At 36.4% G+C, this 22,052-nt stretch overlaps 1 protein-coding gene and 1 long non-coding RNA gene across 2 annotated transcripts in view; one reads left to right on the top strand and one right to left on the bottom strand.

Annotated features, from left to right (window-relative positions):
* IGF1 (insulin like growth factor 1) overlaps positions 1-7,453 on the bottom strand; it is a 60,378-nt gene extending 52,925 nt beyond the window's left edge. The window contains exons 1-2 of the mRNA XM_026117890.2: positions 7,154-7,453; positions 2,618-2,774 (exon numbers count right to left, since the gene is read on the bottom strand). Of these exons, the coding sequence (XP_025973675.1) occupies positions 2,618-2,774; positions 7,154-7,216 (220 nt within the window). The 5' untranslated portion in view covers positions 7,217-7,453. The remainder of the gene's footprint in view (positions 1-2,617; positions 2,775-7,153) is intronic.
* LOC135328693 (uncharacterized) overlaps positions 1-22,052 on the top strand; it is a 150,103-nt gene that overhangs the window by 18,061 nt on the left and 109,990 nt on the right. The window lies entirely within an intron of this gene.

Genomic DNA, 22,052 nt, shown 5'->3' with positions numbered 1-22,052 from the left:
AGGAGGTTCAGGATCTCAAGATGTTTTACAAATGTTACTGGACTTACTTTTTCTATGTTTTTATATTTTAGATTAAATGTTAACAAATAACAGGGAGAAGACTAAGACAAATTAAATTGCTCATGAATTACAAGTAGGGTCACATACGGAATGCACATTACTGAGCTCCCAAGGCCCGTGTATTAACTGCATAAAATTCCAGTTGAATGCTGAAATTGCAGTCTGTTGATTACAGCAGTTCAAGACTTCCCTGAAACCAGGTGATCATTCATTAATAAAACCTTGATGAGGTTACAAAACAGAAAAACAACTGAAATCAGATAGAGGACTCCTAGGATACTGAATGAGCTTGGGACAACTTATAGGTTCTTGCTTACAGAAGGCTTCCATACAATGGGGTCAATAGTTTTGTCAGTTTTAGGTGAAAACTGAAAATGTAAACACATAATAAAGAAAACCAGAGAGCAAGTCTATACTGATGGCAGACAAAAGTCAAGACTGCAAGGGTGGTGAGCTCCTTTAAAACTTCCAAGATCCATGCTGGTATTTTTAAATAAAGCTAGTCTAGTTTAAGGAATGTAGAAATTTGAAACAGATTATTTAACTTTAAAATAGCTAAGGTTGAGAGCGAAGGCACTTATTGCTGATGACTAGCATGTTACATATACTTTTACCTTGAGGAAAGCAAAGAGTACATGTAACTTTAGGTCTGAGTGGCAGTAGCAGCCACTGTCAGTTGGTAAGCAATTAGGCTAGTTCCCCACACAAGCAACAAACATTGTACCAAAGAGAAATGACTGGAAATATGTCTAAGATACATACACAGTAAAAAAATGTTGTTATGCTGTTCTAAGATTACGGCATGTTATCTCATTGTCTTCTGGTGTAGGGACAAGAAGGGGAGGTGACAGGCTCCCTTTACATTCTTGCCAGCCATGCAAAAGAAAGTATTTGTAGGACACTGAAATAATTTCTTAAGTAAAACTCAGCTGCTGCTGAATATAGCAGATTATGGTGTTCAAATGAACAAACAGATAATTGGTAGAAAAATTTAAAGTTCCCTAAGAGGAATCCCAATATTTTAATATTGTTTAGCACCAGCATACTAAGTTAAACAGCAGTCTAGAACTGATTAGTGATAGGTGACGTGTTAAATATAGAAATTAAGGATTCTCTAATGAACTACTGAGCATATATGAAACTAAGACTCCCAGTTTCAGAAGGATAAACTTTAACAGGAAGTGCCAAAAAGATAGTGGAAAGGTCAGCAACTTGCATATAGAGGAAATCTGGGATTTCTTTAAATTAAAGATGAAAAAGTGTGGATTTTTCTATTTTATTGCAAGCAAGGAGAAACACCTTTAAAGTAATAACTCCATAAATAAAAATGAAAAGGGATGGCGGGAGGAGAACCTAATCAGAAAAACAAAAGTGATCTCTTAGAAGACAAGAATTATTGGGATAAAAAGAGGATTAAAAACGTTTAAAAAGTCAGACATCACACAAAAAGCCCAGAAACAAAAAGAAAAAGAACCTTCAGAAAATTATTTGTCTTTCTAGTCTCACTAGCCTGATCTCCTTTTCTTGGTTACATTCCTGTTTGCAAAGGCAACTGAGGCCCTAAAAGAAAGGTAACTTCAAATAAGAATAACTTGGGACACATTATTAGAAAGGGTAAGCACTAGCTTCAGAGGCTCTGATCACACAAGTTCTTGCTTATTTTAATATGACTTAAAGAATGAATACATTCCCAGTTAAAAGCTTCATTAACTTCATGGTATTTGAGTAGCAAATAGTTAAAAATTAGAAATAGAGTTCTATTATTTACATGTTCTGTACTTCTTGATCTTGACACCACTTGTAAGAAAGTGCTAAGATAAAAGAGTTAATTCATCTAATTAATTACTCCAGTTTTGCACAATTTAAAACACAGCAAAGGAAAAGCATTGTGATGTTCACACCCAAAGTGTAGGTCTTGTTCTAAAATGTTGTTCAAATACTAATATATTCACAGTTACAGACTTAATTTTATCTATTGTCTGTACTGTGATTCTTCTTTATTATCTCACCATGAATGAATTTGCCTTCACCTGTACTTAACTGATGTAGTATGCGGATACTTGGATGCTGTAACTTTTTACTTGCTGCCTTCCAGATTTTCTTTTTTCAAACCAGATGTTGAAGCTTTTTGTGTTTTAATATGATACAATGTGTACTTAAACTGTTTACAAGTTGTCTGACATAAGAGGTACATGCAGTACTGCCACATGAATGTCTTGGGTCTAAGCATGTCCTGTTGTTCCATTAATTTCAGTGTCAGGCCAGCAGAAAGCTGTAATATAGCAGGTGGAATAGCAACAGCTGGGAAGTGGTTAAAAACAATAACACGTTTGAAAAGGAAATTCATTAAAACCTTGGAGAGGCTGAACACAGGCACAGCTCTGTGCTTTGCTGGGACTTCATGTTCACTGAAAATCTGGACACCTCAGAGAAAGAGAGCAGTAGTAATACTTTGCAGCCTAGGTTGATTATTCTTGTGCTTACTTAGAGCACTTGCAAACCCCAGTGGACTACAAGGAGAAGTTTAGCAGTTGTATGAAAGAAAGGGTTGACTTACTGAAATAAAAGCCTCTGTCTCCACATACGAACTGAAGAGCATCAACCAGCTCTGCACCACAGAGCGTCTCTGGGCCAGCAGTAGCAGAACTGGTTAAGGTAAGCAAACACAGGCCAAGGTAGAAGAAATGAATGTAGGACACAGTGTGCATCTTCACCTGCCAAAGAAGCAAAAGTACTGTGTCAGTTTCCCAGCGGAGTCCTAAAGAAAACGAGATACTGCACCCTTGTGAGCCGAGAATTCGTACGTAGTGTAATTTGTTAAACAAGAATAACCACAACATCAGGAAAGGTCTCACAATAATATTGCAATTCTACATATTCCATATTTACATTTTGTAAACTGATGACTTCCTCTAGTGAGTATTCTTGGTTCACATTCACACGTAGTTAAAGAACCTTCTAGAAGTGGATAGTGATTTATGGTTTTTACTGCAAAAGGAGGTTATGCAAGAATAAGATAGGCAAAGGGACTTGGGAAGGCCAGGATAGTTAGGGTTAGGAAGACTAGACAACCTTGAATTGTTTTGTCTGAGAGCAAGTAGGCTAATAGGGGATATGGCTGCTCTCTGCTAATGTACTGAGAAATGCAGAGGTTACATATGACAGAGAAGAGCTGTCTAAACCGAAGAACAGCACTGACACAGGAACAAATGTCTGTAAACTGGAGAGAAGGAAATTTAGGCTGGGAGAAAGACTGTTCATGACTATTTGAACTCTGTGATTCTCCTGCCACTTTAAAAATGGAAACACGAGGACAAAACAGAAAAAGTTACAGAGGAGTTGATGTGGCACCTTCCATAAGTAGGGGACCAAATTAATTGACTCAGGAATTTTCTTCCAGTCCTGTGTTCCTAGGAAGATAACAATTGGAAGAATTCAAGAAATTAAGAGGAGCTCTAGTAAGAATGTTAAGGATTTGCGTTTGTATTTAATGGAAGCATGACTCACTGATCTCTATTATATCCACTCAGTTCAGGTTTGGTTAGGAGGATATACACAGAGGTGATGGCTGTTTTCTTTCTTATATTTGGTATACAAACCAATTTTCTCCCGGACATATGACTAAAGAAGGGCCAGTCCTCAGGGGGTATAAATTTGAACCATTCCATTTGTCCCCTTCCTTTTATGTCCATTTATATCAATCAACAATCTGACCAGTATGTCAAAGAAGATAGCATTTTTGTTGAATACTGTTATTAATGTAGTAGGAAGACATTTATGTTGGGGAGAAGGGCGGTGAGGCATGTGCTGAATGAATGCTTTGAGCTGATTTACTAGATTACTTAACAAAAATGTTACTTTCAAAAGATATAAATCTCCATATAATTTGATTCCATTTCAAGGTAAAAGTTAGTACTCCAGTCAGGTGGGAAATTACAAATCCTTCTTACATGTACAATTAGCCTTGGCTTAAAGCTGTTTTGTATTAGTAGATAAGTGCAAGTAATCGGAGTAAAGTGATTAATCTTCCCTCAAGTTTCTTTCAAGGTTTCGGGGACCATTCCCTCACATTTTTCGCTGAACTTTTGAGAAAAATGATGAAATTGTTTGTTATCTGCTCATATTGGATCTGAGCCACTGGGATATTGAGCCTCCTCTAGTTTAAGTCAATAATTTTTAAGAATGCTTATTTTCTTGCCAAGGGACCTTAGCACCTTGCTGGATAAGTACCCTATTTCAACTTAAGTCGGAGTTGAATAGAAGAAAAATCTATAAATAAGTCTGAATATATCACCCTTCTTTTCTGATGATATTTCCACTGTGAAAATAATGAACAAATCTGAATCCCATGATATATCATAAAGAGAAAGAATAATTATTTTCGCATTCACAAGTGTCTTTAGCCAACTTTGCAATGGAAAAGCCAACAAGCATTAATGCATGGACATGACTTCAATGGCAGATGGAGGAAGATCAGATTATAAAGGAATGATGATAACATAAGGCATTATTTCCTGTAATGATTCCATATTTTAACAACACCAATTTCTTTTTTCCCTTGCCATATTTTTGAATTTCTAAGATGAATGTAATGCACCTGCAGTTTAAGATGGTTCCCGGTTCCTAGTTCTGAAGAGGTAAAGCAGAAAGCTGTATAACACACAGCCTCAGAAGGCTAAAAAACATTGTAAATGTAAGAACATTATGTATTTAACAGTTTGTTCTTGTATAACATTCGAGCCAGAAATAAACATAAATCTTAGACATTTAACAATTTTGTATTTTTCTAGACTTTTCAGCTGGGTTACATTTTAAGATAAATATCAGCACTGAACTAGGACAAGACAGATTCTCCACTGTTTTTCCTTTAGTGGAGGCCAAAAAAGCTCCACAGTATAAACCACAGAGAATTTCTACACTTTATCCCCAAATTTAAAAACAGTTAAGAACTTGCAAACAAGTAAAAACTTTGGGGAAAAGAAAAGAGACTCACATGTTTCTAGGGACCAATCAATTATTTTTTTTAAATTAAGTGCTGTTTCATCAAAACTAATTCCAAAACATGATTTAAGACTTTAACTTTACTTCATCATTTTAATTAAATGTAACATTAGCTGATTCAATATGTTTGTGATAAGATCAAAGTTCCCATTTAAGTCTAAGGGGAATATTCTTAAGAAAATACAAAGATGTAACCCAATATGGCCTCAGGTTCTTTACAAACAGACAGGGTGCCTAAACTGTCCCCACTTTGACTAGAAAGTCGAGAGTTTAAAAAAAAAATGCATTGGCATGTGGGTGGGGTTTACTGAAGCATCTAATTAAGTTTGGAAATTGAATACAGGTTCAGGATGAGCCTGGTTAAGCACTTCTTTTAGTTGCATAGAAAGACTGACCATATTTTCACAGCTGGAATTTCCTCTTTTTTTCAGTAAAATAACCAGCTTTTGCTGCATTCCTCTTTTAATAGTCCAGAAGAGTGGCACCACAAAGGAATGTCATATATGAACACTCTATATTTCTTTTACATCTTAAGTTTTCTTTGTAAGTACTCTTATTCTAGCAAACTCTCAGCTGGCACAAGTTGTACATAAGAATTCTTCACATGCTTGGTCACTGTTTAATAACATTTAATAGCATTTACAATAATTATAAATATCTTGAGGTGAGCAGTGTTTTCCTGGAAATTATATGCTCAAAACTACATTTTGATATATAGCTGTTGGATCAAATTACCAAACCGTAGTAGAGTTAGAAGTATGTAATTGCTATGTAATAAAAGTATTCTTTAGTAATTATTATGTAAATAAAGCATCCATACTTTGGAATAGATCAAACTTTAAATACTGTTAACTTTGATTAAAGAACCTGGGATATATCCTAACCTGGTGTATATCAATAAGTTCCATTTGATTTCAAGGAAGCTGAGCACTCTGCACCAGCTGAGGAACTACGACATTATTTTTATGTGTCTTAATGCCTTGCTCAATGCTTTAAAAAAAGCATCTTCACCATTCAAGAATATTGGAAGGGATGCCAATTTGTACATTAAGGGAATGGTTTCATCCGTTGCCATTGCAGACAGGTTCTTTTGAATCACATTAAGGAATGGGATGCATGTGCTTAAATGTCAGACAGTATTAAAAAAAATTCATTAGGCCCTAAACAATTAAAACAGGAAAATTCTGTCAGCTGCATAAGGGTGTGCTTGCAAACCATTAAAAAAAAAAAAGGAGTTCTTGAAGGATATAATTTTGCTGATAGTGGAAACTTGACCTAGGGCCAATTGACAGAAACAGAGGTCAATGCACCTACTGAAGCCAAATTTATCTGAAGAGAATTTATATTAGGAAGTAGAAATAACAGTATCATAACATGAAACTTCACATGAAAACTTTCCTAAAACAGCCCTCCCCACAAGGGAAAACTTGGAGAAAAAGATGTAGGATAATTTCCATTTTCTTTATGTACAATTGCTTAAGCCATACAAATATGCAAGGTCAGCAAGAGTTGCAGCTGGGTTCTAATGGAGAAAACAAAGTGAACTTCACATTTACTTTTAATACATGAAAGCAAAATATGAGTAAATGCAACAATGCTGCCAGAAAATTGCTGCAATGACAACATCCCTTAAAAGTTTCAATGTGAAAGTATGAATATTTTATCTATAATTGTGTATATAAAACTGCAGAAACTTAACATGTGTATAAAGCCTACATTCCTGTAAAAATCTGCACCTGCAGAAAACAGCTAAAAGTTCTTGTTTTCAGAAGCATTAATTAACAATATAGACAATGATGTAATTGGACCCTTTAATAATGACATAACTGAAATATAGTAAAGTTCTCTGGATAGAAGTGACATCTAAGACATGTATCTGCAATAGTTTACCCTTACAGTTATCTATGTAATTGCAACTATTACATACAGCCATTTTCCAGATCACATAAAATTGCATGTTCAGCAATTTATAAATAATTCTCAGTTCTAAAATAATGTTATTGAAAAGTGCACAATACTCTTCAAACCAGAAGCAGACAATACACAGTAAAATAAAACTCAAAAATGATTTGAAATAGTAATAAAGATTTACCTTCAAGAAATCACAAAAGCAGCACTTAACTAATTGTGTTGAGAGACTGTTGATTTTTTCCATTGCTTCTTAAAAGTGCAAAGTCTGGAAATGAATTTGTTAGCAGTAATGATGAGAAAAAAGAAATCCAGAGAGATGTGAGATGTTGAGAGCAATGTCACATTTCAATATTGAGGACTTTATTCCATTGCGCAGGCTCTATCTGCTCTGATTTTAGCAGTGACAGTGAGATTTAGCAAACAGAAGAGGGATTTAGAGAAAATCCTCACATTTATCTACATTACACAGACACTGTAGACAGGAAACAGCTGGGGGAGCATTTGCCTTCTCTCTCTCTCCCTCTTCTGGCAAAGTTACCGAGTAAGGACTTTTTTGGGCATGGTGACAAATAACATCATACCTTTGCATTTTAAAACTAGAGCACAGAAGCATATTTTTTTCCCTTTAAAAGAATGTGCATTAGTGACTGAGGGGTTAGCAGACAAAAAAGCTTATGCTGCCATGAAAAATAAGAAAATCTATTCTGGTTAACTTTCAGATGACTCTGTGTGTATTTGTATTTGTGTGTGTGTGTGTGTGTGTGTGTGTGTTTCTGTATTTAAAATACATGCAAAAATATGTATATGAGGGTACTGTTTGTATATATGTGTACCTGCATATACATGTACACATATTTTATTTATGTATAGAGACACAGGCATTTTATTTATATGATATAGAGAGACAGGCAGACAGTTACCTACTTTTTTATGCACATTTACGTTATTAAAGTTGGCACACCTATATGCTGAATAACAATTAAAAGCTTTCTGTGCTATTAACCCTGAAATAACAGTTTTAAACTTGCTAAAAATAAAAGGGTTGTTGTACATTACTTGTAAATAGGACAAAATAGCTTCACGATCCTTTAACAACCATACAGGAGAAGTCATATCATGTCTCAGAATCTACAGTGCTATGAATATAGTAATGCAAATAGCCTAGTTTGGGGAACTGTTCCATGATTTTAAACTTAAATGTTCTGTTGCAGTTATGAAGTGATTTTCCCCTTTTTATTAGTAATCTTCCTAATTATTCTTGATAACAATTTAAATGACACTGGGAGAAAGAGAATTCAACTTTGCTTATTCTGTAATACCTAACTTTTGCCTTTTTATTTTTCCTCAATTATGAGCATATTATAAATAACACCAGCTGGCCAGCAACATGCTCTCACGGGTTATGATGTCATTCAAATCCCTCAACTGTGTTAGTGGCTTGCAATGTGCTCCAAGCCAGCTGTTTTTCTATTTATAATGTATGCTTGCATTTCAATACTTAGCCATTGAGAATAAAGTTGTGATGCTATTTTATAGATACAATTTGTACTTGTTACCCTTTCATTTTGAAAGGTGGCAAAGTAGATGATTAAACCAGACTACAGCTCCAGAGACCAAATACATGTCACAAACAGTGCATGATTTCTATAAAAACTGTTTCGGATCATTGCATTTTTTCCCTGTCTCTTTCCACACAACTGATAGTTACATGTTGAGGTGCTATCTGTACTTTGGGTATTGAAAATAACAATTGAGATCACATTGGCCCAGATCCATTCTCAGTTTTCAAGTCCACCTTGAACTGTATGGTGCTTGCCAGGCAGAAAGGACACATTTAATTTGAATGGCTAATACTCTGTTCTGTGTAGTTTTAAATGGTGTATGGTTAGCTAAGCTGATTACTCTTTGGAAAGGATTTCTTTATCCTAATGTAGCGTGATGGCAGAATCACTGGGGGGTTGAGGTAAGGTTGTTTAGTTCAGGTATTACCAATATTTAAAGTATATTCTAATACACATTTGTAGTGCAGGAACTGTAGTTTAATATCCTGGTATATTTTATTCTCCCTTTTGAATTTCAGAGATCCTTGACTAGCGAAATGATTCTGCACATAGCTTGACATACCTTGCTATAACTCATAGTGCATTTATCACTTATTTGACCAGCCTACTAGACGAATTTTGGAAGAGAAATGATCAAAGCTCTGCTTGCCTGTATTTTTGATTCTGACAGGACTATAGATGGTACATGTATTTCCTCTTCCTTTTTCTCCCAGAATAATAGCAGTAATCCATTCATTCCTTACTTCCCTACTGCCCCAGCTTCAAACCCTTCTTTATTTCCTCACTGCTTTCTTTCTCCTAGGTTTTACAGGACCTCCACTGGTCATAAGGGTAACATGCATGAGCAAGAGTAGCAAGAGTAGCATAAAGACGGAACTTCTGGCATTCGTGGTAGCCAAAGAATCATGGTATTTTTACATTACTGCTAATCCTGCTTCTTCCAAAGAGCCATTCTGAACTCCATATCCTTATTCCACCCATCAAGGCTAAGTTTCTGATGCACTTCTTTCTATTAGTTCTTGGTTTAAAGTGGTATTGTGAAAAGGCAGTAAAACAGGATAAACTCAAGAGAGGTTTTTTGATAGTAACTTGTTTGAACTTACTCTTAGACAGTGGAGTACCTTTCCTCACTAACAAGTTAGTCCCTTTTTCTAGAAAATTAAGTATTCCTTACTCAGGACATATTTATCTACAAATCACTGCTTTCCTTCTCTTTCGATGGTCAGAGCCATCTCTTAACCTTCATTGCAGTATAGCAGTCTGCTAACTAGTGGACGTGTCCATTTCTTCCTTACTAATTATACCCTTTTGTTGCTAATTGTACTTTTTGATAATCATACTTTTACTTTACAAACCATGTAGAATAAAGTGTTGTTACTTGTGCCCCACTGAATAAAATGCACCTGTAAACTATAGAGTTTCTAGTAGTCAGAAAAATATTCGTAAAAGATGTCCAGATCACAAGTACCTATTTAATTGGGGTGTGCATAGTTATTCTAATTTAAAAGATGATAGCCTGAGAATCCTTGACATGCTATATCACTGACATGCTATAAAGCTCATTTGTCAGTTTTTCCAATGAGAACTCCATTTTATGCAAGAGGGACTCTTACCCAAACTATTATTAATGAATATGTATATTATCCCTCTTTAAATCCTTCCTAAAAAGGTAGCAACCTTACCACAGTGCCTGAAAAAATCTGAGCTATAATAAGGCAACCAGTATACTGACCTCTTGTGTTCTCCTATATTGAATCACAGTTACCTATACCTAGTTATTTGTCATCTCTAACTATTGTTTCTTTTCTTATATTGGGATTGCAAATTTTCTGGAAGCAAGATAGAACCAGTATAATAGACATCACCTTTTTAGGGCTGAGAACATGGTAGAAGATGGAATGAAGGAAGACAGTTAACACAGTGGCTGGTGAACAGCTGTTCTTCATTGTATGAACACAGCAGAGACAAGCAGAGACTTTTATTATGTTGTTTTAAAGAAATTCACCCTGCACAGAACATACACAGAAGCAGAGAGATTCATAGATCATGAAAAGATGATTGACACATCTTGAGTATCTTTGGTAATGTTCCCCCCACCCACCGCCGCCACTACCAGTAGCCCTTCCCCCCAAAAAAAGGCAGAAGAGCCTTGTGTAGGAACAATGCCTCATCAGTTGCCCCTTAGTTTACTGACTGGTGACTGAATTCAGTCGACTGAGCCAATAGGAACTGTATTTTTTGTGTCATTGTTTTTTCCTTTTTGACAGCCCAGTCATGAAATTAGACATTAAAGGCAGTGTTCATGCACCTAAGCCTGGGCACCTAGTGTCTTCTTTGTACTGTGGGATGCCTGCATGATCACCTCAGAAAGATACTCATTTCCCATAATTCTTGTGTCATATCTGCGGACCTCATACCGATTTCTTGCATACTTTAGGGCATCTCAAATGGCCTTCAGCACCTGTGTTTAGGTAACTGAACCCCATCATAAGGCCCTCTTATGGCATTATGGTCTGGGATTCGTGTAAGTGCTGTCTTTGGCCTAAGCATTACCTTTGGCTTCTTCGTAAATGGAGATAGTATTTCTTCTGTCACTTACTATTTTTGTGATCCATTTATAAAGAGGTTTTAAACTGGGGGACACCACATTTGCATGGAATTTCAGCATGATCTGAGTGCATATTTTCCTTAGTCTCCTTTGCTTAGGTTCCAGTTTAAGCTGTTTGGGATTGGAGCTCTCTCTTTTTATTTGCTTCATAAATCATCTTGCTTACTTCTAGATAAGATAAAATGTTATTTACAGTGTTATTATTATTTTATGAAATGCACAAATGATTGTTTAGCTCATATAGTCTCTAGTGAATTATTTGTAAAATATTGTATGTTTACTATTGCAGAAGTTTAGCTTTCTTTCCTAGGAAACAGCTTTGGGGAAAGGGGTGAAAGGGAATGATATTTTATGAAAATGGAATGTTGTGTTGAAGTTAGTGAAAGGTCAGGTATATAGTGGAAAATTCCCTTCATCAAGTTAATAAAAGTTAGGAGATTAAGAAAGAACTCATCTTATTCATTCATTTGAGCTAATGAACTGTTTAAAAAAGAAAATCCAAGACACCTTTTCTCATGGTGGTATAAGTAGCATCATCACTACATGAAAAAACAGGAACAAATTTGACTGGGAGGGTGAGAGCATACAATTTGAAATATCATTGCACTGGTAGAATTGAAAGGACACCAGAGAAGGGTAGTACCATGAAAACTGGTTTCTCTATGGGGCCAAACGGGGAAAGTTCAAGTTTCATGATTAATTAATGATCAAGTAAATCAAAACCTCTCATATTCACTGATCAAAAAAACCCTGGTTGTTTCAAGAGGAGAATGAATCTGAGAGAACCTGGATCCAGAATCTCTGGTTATGGGAAATGGTGGTAGAAACGACAGATGTTAAGAACAGGCCAGAATTAATCCATGTGCTTGTGAGCTGGAAGTAGTGAGAGTAGCATCCCTGTTCTGCAGAGTGAGAATAATAGCTCTGTTGAGATCACCAGAAGGCAAAGAATTTCTCTATTGCTGGCAACTAGGATACAGAGAAAGTGTGTAGTTAGAATATTGGGAAGACAAAAATTAATATATATATATTTATATATATAAATATTCGTGCCCTCAGACATGAATTTACCTTTTACCTCCACATTTAAATAAAATGTAGAGACATATTTCTTTTTCCCAAGTCATCTGAAGGATGTGACCATACATTTGTATAAAATGAAATCTAGCAGATATATTTAATGGTATTTTGCTTTTCTTTTTTTTAGAGCATGGATTCTAATGTGCATATGTGATTTTTTCTAATTTGCTGTCTCAGAAAGGAAAATTAAAGAGAGAGAGCTAAATACTCTAAATTTTATCACAGACAGGTTGCATATTTCCATGCAGACCAGACAGTGTAAGATGGCAAAAATACCTATTTATTTTATTTTAGCCTGAAGAACTCTTGCATGGATTTTAATAAGGAAAACATTCTTAAAGTCTATACTTTCTGAGAAACAAATACTATTTGGAGATGAAATAAGACATCTCTAAACAAAAAGAGCCTCCACCCAGTCAATTTTTAATTTATTTAATTTCTGTTTAATCTGGTTCCTACTGCATTGCTTATGACTTTTTCTTCTGGATTCATTTCTGTTCACTCTTATGATTTAATACATGTAAGTGGCTTATCTCATAAAATTTATACAAAGTATTTTGTGGACTGAGGCCAGTAAGTTCTGTACCTTCAAAGACTAAGCCCCCTTACTGACATTTTCATTTCTCTTTTCTTCAAAGAGCAGGTACAGATCTGGATACATTGTCCACCTCTAATTTGAACTATTAGCTACAGCGATCCTCTGGTTTATTTTCATCAAAACCTGAAGAGCTAATTAAAAATTAACTCAAACCCACAAATAACCTCACGTAGTTATAGCTTTTAGATTTTGATCAACTGTGCATTCATTAAGAAACTACTTAGTAATTAAAGTACTGAACTAATGAAAGAGGCCAAAATTCTGATGACTGTACAAAAAGAACCCACACAATGACAAATTGCCACAAATAAAGCTATATTGTTTCTGATTGATGAATGCTTCTCTGTGCTAAAAGATTTAACCAGTGCAATTGAAAGCTTGTATTCCTAGGATATAACAACCATCTTTTCAACTGGCATCTTAAACAATATTGTCTGACTAAATGGCGAAATCATCTTTCCTTTCCATCTCTCGATCCTAAAGTAAAAGCTTGTTGGACTTGTAGCAGAATTAAGCTCTGCATTTGGCAGCACAGAAGGAGCGAATATGCTTAAACTAGTGCATGGATTTTATGATTCTGCAAGACTTTTTTAGTGAGCCTGTTGTATTTTTCACTCTTTTGTTTACATCAGCTTTGTCTTTCATATGTTATTTTATTATTGGATATGTTTTTAGGTTTTCTGAAAGGTGATGGCTGCTTAGGCCATTAAGACTGATTTTGTCAGTCTGTATTTTCAGATTTCAGGGCATCCCACATAGTGATGTGAATGCCTTAAAATAAATGAAGATGCATCTTTGATCTCTAAAGATCTCTTTAGATCTTCTTAGATAGTAGTAGTTGCATTGAACGTTGCTGTTTTTATCATTCCTACCTCTTACTGTATTACCTGAGCTACTTGAACCATTTCTCCAATCAGTTCCACACTTCCCTATTTGTAAAATAGGAGTAGTGATAGTTCCGAACTGCTTTGTAATGCACTTGGAAGCTTGTAGAGGAAAAGCAGTGCAAGCAATGATGTGTATTTCTTGGAAAACATCGTGGTGGCTAGGACAACACCTCTGTATGTTTAGATGAAACAACAAGTTACATTGTAATACACCAGGCCCTGTGTGTATTGATCTCTGTCATCTTTCAAAAGTCATAAGCATAGCCGGAAGAATTCCCAGAGGAAGCTTCCTTTTACTTATTTTCTTATTTTCATTATGCACTATTCACAGCTACTCTTGTCAAAGACCTTATTTGCAAAGATGTTTGTAAAATGAGTGGCCTTCATACAATGTTAGTGTTAGAGTAAGAAAAAAGCATTCATGTTTCATTACTCTTTAAGAAAGCTATGGCATTGGCCCAATTACTCAGTTATTTAAACTTGTGTAAGTCAGGAGTATATAAGCTGAAAACCATACATTGCTATGTATTACTTTTGGTGTTTAGGGAAGAGAACAAATAATAAATAATCCTTTGTCTAAATACATATACATTGCTGATTTATAGAATAGGGTCCTGATTCTACAATCACACTTATTAGCATGAATCTTTTCCAGTCTCTGAACCTGCCATTTGCTCTGAATTGTCGATAACTGGCCATGCTTCTGTATAGCATAAAATTTGCTGGCAAAGAGGCTACATAATGGATTGCTTTTGAGCACCAGCTGCCCTGGCTGATTTCTCTTGATGCTAATAGATGGTTGCCATTTAAGACTGGTAAGAATTATTTGAACCTTATTTACTCTTTCCTTAAAACTTTTAACCTCTTTTCATTCAGTGTTATGTAGAATATTCATTACATCTTTTCTAAAATAAGACAAAATCATGTATCTGAAAGGTTCCATCACATGGAGAAAGGTAAGAGAAAGTAAGAAAACATGCTTTATCATACTTAAAGAGGGGCAAGGTCTGAAGTATTATCTTTCATTATCATTTGTTAGAAGTTTAAACGGTGAAGGGTCATAAGACTCATAAGCCAACTGGATTTGTTGTTTAGAATTTAAAGTTTTCTCAGGGAAGGTTAATAGAAGGAGGACAAAAATTTACTCCAAATTTTGTATTAATCCATTTAAATGGGATTTTCCTTTTTGATACATCTACTTGTATGGCTATCACATCTTTAGTTTCCTAAACCATAATTTTTCTTGCTTGACTTTTTATTACACATGACATTTTCTAGATCAAGCATTATAACTGCTTCTTCAGAGAAGTGTTGCTGTTTAAGACCTTTGTTTTTATGAGCAATAGCATCAACATTACAGTGAAGAACTGAACATCTGTGCAATTTTTAGAGGCTTCCAACCATCAGTTAGAAAACACTTCCTTAAGACTTGAAAAGCATAGCAGGCTGTGTAGTAGGTTTTATCAGTGGACCAAAAATCTTTTGATTTAAAAGGTTTCTCTTTAGTTAGAAAGACATCTATTTCTATTGTTGTGTCAACTGACGAAAGGAAAGCATACACACAAGCATGGTATCTACCTATACTTTGCAAATTTTTGTTTATACCTCTCTGTCTTTTGAAGACTGATTCAGCTTTATACCAAGCCAGTAAAACAGATACTCTCATGATATAAGTAAACATTTCAAGTGTCAAGCCGCACTGAGTGATGGTGACAAACATTGCTGAAGGTCTCTTGTTCTAAAATTATGAATCCTTTAATATTATCTGTGCTTCTCTTTACATGTTGAGTTGTCAGACTGTGTTTCTATAATCATTAATGCCAGATCTATATGCTGCTGGGTTCCTTAGAAATAAAAGTCTGAGACAGATCAGCTGTGAACACAAGAACACACTTCATCTGAACTAAGCAGAGCAGAATTCAGAGCTGATGTGGTTTTATGCTGGTTGCAGAAGGAGAAATGATATTTTATCCTTCATAACATGAGAGCGGGCATAAAGACTGCAGGTACAAAATTAACTTGTCAGAACTTGAGCAAATTTTAGCAGGCACAATGAGTTTTGCCTGAAGCTTTCTGTCATGTATGCTTGAAAATTTTTGTGTAGTATTAGAAGCCCTAAAACTGAATACACTCATCATTGAACCATAGATTCTGTAGCAAGATTAGAACATACAGAACATTAGAATCAGTTGCAACTTTTATTTAAAAATTATCTTTGAATCTTTTTGTAGAAGATTACACTACTCTAATAGGCTTGTTAAGTTCCTGTTTCTATTCTTCTAATCTTTACTGACCATTTTTATCACTTTCTGCTGTTTTTATTCTGTAAAATATATTGTTTACATGGCATCAAAATGTGCTAGGAGCTTTTCTGTCTACTTTTTGTTGTGATAGGTATATTTGAGTCAATATTTCTTCCATGTGAAGAACAGATAATATGGCTACTACATACAAATAACATCCCCTCTTCTGTAAGTTAAAAAAGGAGATTTTATGGTCAAAGAATCAAGCACATGATATGAAAAATGTAAGATTTACACAAGTGCCAAAAGACCAGGTTTTCAACAGATGTTAATAATAGGTTCTAGGTCCCTGATTTTAGTATTAGCTATATATCTCCTTGCAGTTTCAGATGGCTACGTTTTTCTTTCCTTCCTGTTTTACACTGATGCACCATGCTGAGCATAGTAAAAAATGCCGTCATGTTTTATTGTGGCTCTATAGAGGGAGACACTTTAAATGTGCTTATAGATCCCTCAATACACCATGAATATGAATATTTATTAATTTATTTATGATGCCTAATTGAAGTCTATTTAATTTTGATCATGTATGATAATGCTTTAAAGGGAATGTTTGAATAATAAGCAAGACAGAAAAAAAGTCAAATGAAAAGGAAAAATACCTATGTTTTTTTCTCCTCTATCCAAACTGATTGTTGGCTTACTATCTATAGAATTGCAAATAAATTTACATTTATCTTTAAGTATGAAATGGGTAGGGAAATCTAGCTTCAAATTAACTACACGAATGGAAATCTAACCCTAAATTTAATGAAAATTTTCTCAAAATCATGTTTTGGAATACAGCATCTTAAATATATATTATGTGAACATTTCTGGTTTGGGTAGATTCATGTGTTATAAGAACCAGCTGAAGTTCATGATGTAACCATGTTAACACTTTTTAATAGCTGTTTGAGAACACAACACAATTGTGTTAATGATAATCAGTTAAAGACTATTTGTTCCAGATGTTTCCTGGGGGAAAAAAAGTAAAAGATTAAAAAAAGGAATTTCTTCTGTGTCGCTGTTTAATATCAGATACTGGGAAAAGTCCTATCATAAAAGTAATCTCTTTCTTTAGATAATATATTAGTAAGCCATAGCTTGAATTGGGTATGTGAATACAATTGTGAAAGAAGCAGAGATGCCTAGAAAAGCTTTTTTTTTTTTTTTTTGGCATGGGCCTTTAGTTCCCAGTGGCCTGAAGTCCCACACCACAAAATCACTATAATTGGCATGGCTGGCAACCTCTTCTCTCATTGTCAAACAGATCCTTTACAGTAAATTTGTAGGAACTCTGAAACTGAGCTAACACCAGAAGTATCAAAAGGAAAAAAGAAAGCAAACCACACACAGATTTCAAGCATACCATTAAATGCCTGACCTGTGATAAACCCTAAAATTAGATGACCAATATTAACTGAAAAAAAAATTACTTATTAGTTGTTTAAATTTCAGAAGTCTCTCCAAGAGAAACTTAACATTCCATGCCTTATCAACAAGATGGGTACATTTTACTAGACTTATGTTAGGTAGACATGTCCAGACTTATTCAAAAAGCTAAGTAAACTTTAATCTTAAGGGCTATAGCTTCAGGAAGGAAAATAACTAAGACCTTGGAAGGCGGTGAAACATTATGCATATATCTATGTTGCAGTAGTAACTGGCGTACATCTTTAGTTGTCAGAATAGGCTGGAGGAAATACATTTTCTGGGATTTTCTCTCCCCTGCATGAGCTAGAAAAAGGTATGATGTCCCAGAAGTTTCCTACACTAAGACAAGCTCAAGAAAGGGAGGAAGCTTATTATGACCCCTGAATTCCCACAGTTACGGAGCTCTGTTAAATTGCTCCAGAGGATCTTCCTAGTGAGGATGTCTTAGGGTAAAGCATCTATACAATACTGCAGTGAATACTGATTTTCAATCATGTCATTCATGTTCACAAGATGCACTTGGGATACAATTTCTAGTAGTACCCTTTGTAAGTGGTACTTGTTCTGTTCTTTGCTCTAAACCACAAATACTCAATGGCCCATCATGCTGCTTTTCATAAAGGGTCCTTCTGTCTCCCTTCAGCATCTTGGCTGATCTTTCTGTGGTTGCATGTTATGACTAGCTATGACTAACAAGAGTGGAGAGGAGTGAAAGAGGGAGCAGCAGGCTTCAAGGAAAGAGATGAAGCTACTACCCAAATGGAAAGCATCATTCTGCTGCCCTTTACACATACAGTCACTGTATCTTGAAGACCATGTCCCTTTGCTGGTTCTAGTCATGTCTCAGTTGCTCTTTTCTGCACCAAAAACGTCTCGATCACTTGTAACAGCATTTGCTGAGTTCAGGCTCACTGTGTCTCAGTGGTTCTGGGCATGCACAGTGAGCATCCCTTGGTAGTATGATATGGTGAGACTACAGGGAATTTAGTTACATGGAATGGTTGTCATATATCTGCTGAGTTTGCCTTTCGTTCAGTTAAAGCACAGCAGCAGTGCTTATGAAACAGGTGGATTGGCAATGTGGATCCGTATCTATATCTATATCTATAAGTATCATTCAGGACTACTGATTTTTTCAAAATGCCTGTAGGGTGAGCAAAATACCTTTCCAATCCAAGTGACTGAAGCTGGGCTGTCACTGGTTATTCCAACCCAATGAAGACCTTGACCTCTGCAGATACTGCTCTTGCAAGATAAGAGGAATATAACATCTTTATCAATGTATATCAACATGTACTGGAGATTAGGCCAAGAGAATAGAATCTTTTTATGAAACAACAAAAACTGGTTTCTTTGTTAAGTGTAAATGTCTTTTCTGCCTTCTAATTTAAGCAAATTTTGTTAGCCTCACATGGAGAGAAAGACTTAAAAAGTAGTGTATCCTTAAAGACAGACCTTTTCGCACTATTGTAAAACCAAAAAAAAAAAAAAAAGGCCACAGAGATTGTTTATGGTCAGTGCAGTCAGAATCACGATTATCTTAGCTTTGGTATTGACTTTTCACAGAAACACTGAGACAAGTTCATATCCTTGATGGGCTGCCTTATGAGGATACTTTCGTGTTGTTAATGATTTTTGGCAAGTTGATCAGGGAAAACCAGAAAACTTAAATACAGATTATTTGCTGACTAGGCTCTTCAAAGCATTTAAGAAAAAAAAGTGTCCCCCAACAGCAGCATGTGTTTGTGAAAGTGCAGTGGGCAAAGAGTGAGTACCACTAGTCTTCTGGGTCCTATAGACTATTGACTTCTCCACTGTGTATTCAATAAAAAATGTCCATTATCAGGATTTCTACATAACACTGCAAAAAGGACATCCTGCTGGACAAAAGACAATGTCAAAAATCAAGAAGAGCCCCTTCTCCATGTCTGCTAATCATCCTTTAGGGAACCTTTAGCAGTCACTTTGCTGCCCAGTATTGAGGATGTTCTGGATGCCCACTCTGTGCTCTTCTCTTGGCCATGTGGATATAATTGCTTGCCTGGACAGTGCTGTCAATGTAGATCTGCAATAAACAGGTGAGCTGACCCAAAAGGGTGTCATCTCAGTGCTTGGAAGTAGCATAGTGGTGCCTGCAACAGGGCTGATCACAAAAGCAGGGCTAACGGGTCTCTTGCTGGAATGGTAGGAAGGATTCCCTCCTTTTGTTTTGTATGTGGTGCTACTAGTTCTCTGGAGAAGAGCTCTTCAGCAGGAGCAGGTTCAGGAAATAGCAGACTCTGGCCCACTGCTGTGTGGAGTCCTGATTGCTGAACATCTCCATTAGGAGCATGCAGTTTTCATACAGATTGCTGTCCACTGACAGCAGTTAGAAAAAGGCTGCCTTGTGTGAGGCCTTGGTAACTGGAGGTGTGGTGCTGTGTGGTTAATCCTGTTAGGGTACGTCGCTCAGTCTGCCCTCACTGCTTACTTCTGCTGAACAATGATCCTGCCTACCCAAGCTTTCTTTCTGGCTTAGTGGGAAGAGGTTTGCAGTCATATAGATAGAACTGATGTTCCACTGCCGTCATTTGCAAAAGGATCCGCGAGATATGAGACCTAGCTGATCTCATGACATTTCTCCTCCCAGGGAAGGATGGAGTCAACATTCCTCTTGCTTATCCCTGGGGACATGATCGTGCCCTTCTCCCAGTTGTGTAGTGCTCTCCCTTCACAGCACCTCTCAAATATCTTGTCTGCAAAGGAGGAATGCCTGCATTATGGGTTGTGTTTGTTCAGCAGGCCTTTTGAAGGGATGTATCTTGTTCAGCTATATGGGGGTTAAAGGGTCTGATATGAGACTGTGGTGGGGTAGGCTGTGCTTTGTGGCTTGGTAAGATGTTTTGGAATACTGGGGTGTGCTGACTGGAGTGCAGAGCATCTACGCTGCATAAAGAATTCAGAGAATGCTGGAGGAGAGCCCTCTTAAAGTTTGTTTCTTGACATTAAAACTGCAGTGCTCTCAGTTCAATATAAAGGACATTCCAAGTGCCAGACAATGTGGGCAGTCAGAGAATTTGGTCTTGAGGGTGCTGCTGAAACTGTAACAAGACAAACTGTAACTGCAACACAGCAGTTGAGTTGACTTGTTCTAGCCATAGCCCTGGCATGGCTGTTCTAACATGTGCCAAGCTGATTATAGTCTGCAGGAGACTATGTGCCAATTGAGAATTGCTGGAAGGCAGGCCAACATCAAAACAGTTAGAGTTAGAGGGTAAACTGCTTGTTGACTTTGTGAGTGACTTCTGGGAAAAGGGGCAGCCTCTGGCAGCCTCTGAATTTGTGAGAATGGAAGGAAGCGGCATCCTCTCAGAAATGTTGTTTGGGGTGGTTATGAGAAAAAAATAACCCATGTGCATCTTTGAGAAGAGAGTTGTGGGAAAGGTAGAGTGAGTTCATGGACTTACTATGGGGGAAAGGAATGAAGAAACTTGCTGGTTTTGTTAGGAAATCAGTTAGTTTTCCCTTGTTCACTCCAGTTCCATCCAGAGGACTGGGGCCCTATATGAGCCAATGAAGTCAGAATGGTTTGGAATACATTGTGGCTTTTTGGCCACAACTGGATAAGCCAAAAGTGGAAGGTTTTGTAGTCCACCCATTTAGTAAAAATGGGCACATATCTTGCAGATTCCCTGGACTTTATTTTTTCTGCTGGTTATAGGTTGACCAATGCCCTGCAGTTGATCATTGCCAGTCATCTTAATAGGGACTGAAATTCATAAGCCATAGCTTTATTTCCTAGCTTTGGCCTATACCTAAAAGACTTACAGATGAAGCAGGAACTGATAAGTAAACTTGTAGCACTTAAATCTGGGCACTTTTTCATGATGAAATGTATTCAGTTTATTAAATCGTCCTCTCTCCAAGCATTTTTAGTTCTGCCTTCAATTCCCTGTATCACTACAACCAAAAGGAGTTGTAGTGTCTGCATGTTTTTAAAATAAACAGAAAAATCCTTGATGGTGCTGGACTAGATGTTCCTGATAACATGTTGCCAACAGAAAAGTTCTCATCCTTGAAGAAAGTTTTTCAAGTGGTCATGACACTCTCAATCATGTAAGCCTCTCTTCGGAACAGACATTTGGTGCCCTCAAATGACTCTTCAGACTTGGCTCAGAAACAGGCTGACACAAAAGGGGCTAATTAACACACACATTTTCATGTGGAGGAATCTGGTTTCCAAACAGATTTTTTACCAGCAATATAGCTGACGAGCTGAATCTGCTACGGCTGTTTCTTCCGTCCAATTTGAATGAAAATGGAAACAAGGGGTAGGAGAGGGAGAGACATTTCATTCCAGTGACGATACAAACATGATGAATTCCTTTGAGCTGAACTTCTGTCATGTTAAGTTTCTGCTTAAATGAAGCAAGGCACAAAATATAAGGGTATAGACAGATGTTAAGTGTGCCATATACATAACCACAGGAAATGTCTTGGGCATTCTTTCTGGAGGAAAGGCAGAAAGGGGGCGGAAAGGTGGTCTTGCATCATAGCACTGGCCTAGAACTGTGAAGGTCAAATTCCATTTCCACTTCTGCTGTAGATTTTGTATTTTCTAATTTCAGTATTAAATTATAATAATTT

The sequence above is a fragment of the Dromaius novaehollandiae genome, chromosome 1 (genome assembly GCF_036370855.1).
Source record: "Dromaius novaehollandiae isolate bDroNov1 chromosome 1, bDroNov1.hap1, whole genome shotgun sequence".
NCBI lineage: Eukaryota > Metazoa > Chordata > Aves > Casuariiformes > Dromaiidae > Dromaius > Dromaius novaehollandiae.
This window is presented reverse-complemented; position numbering and strand designations above follow the sequence as displayed.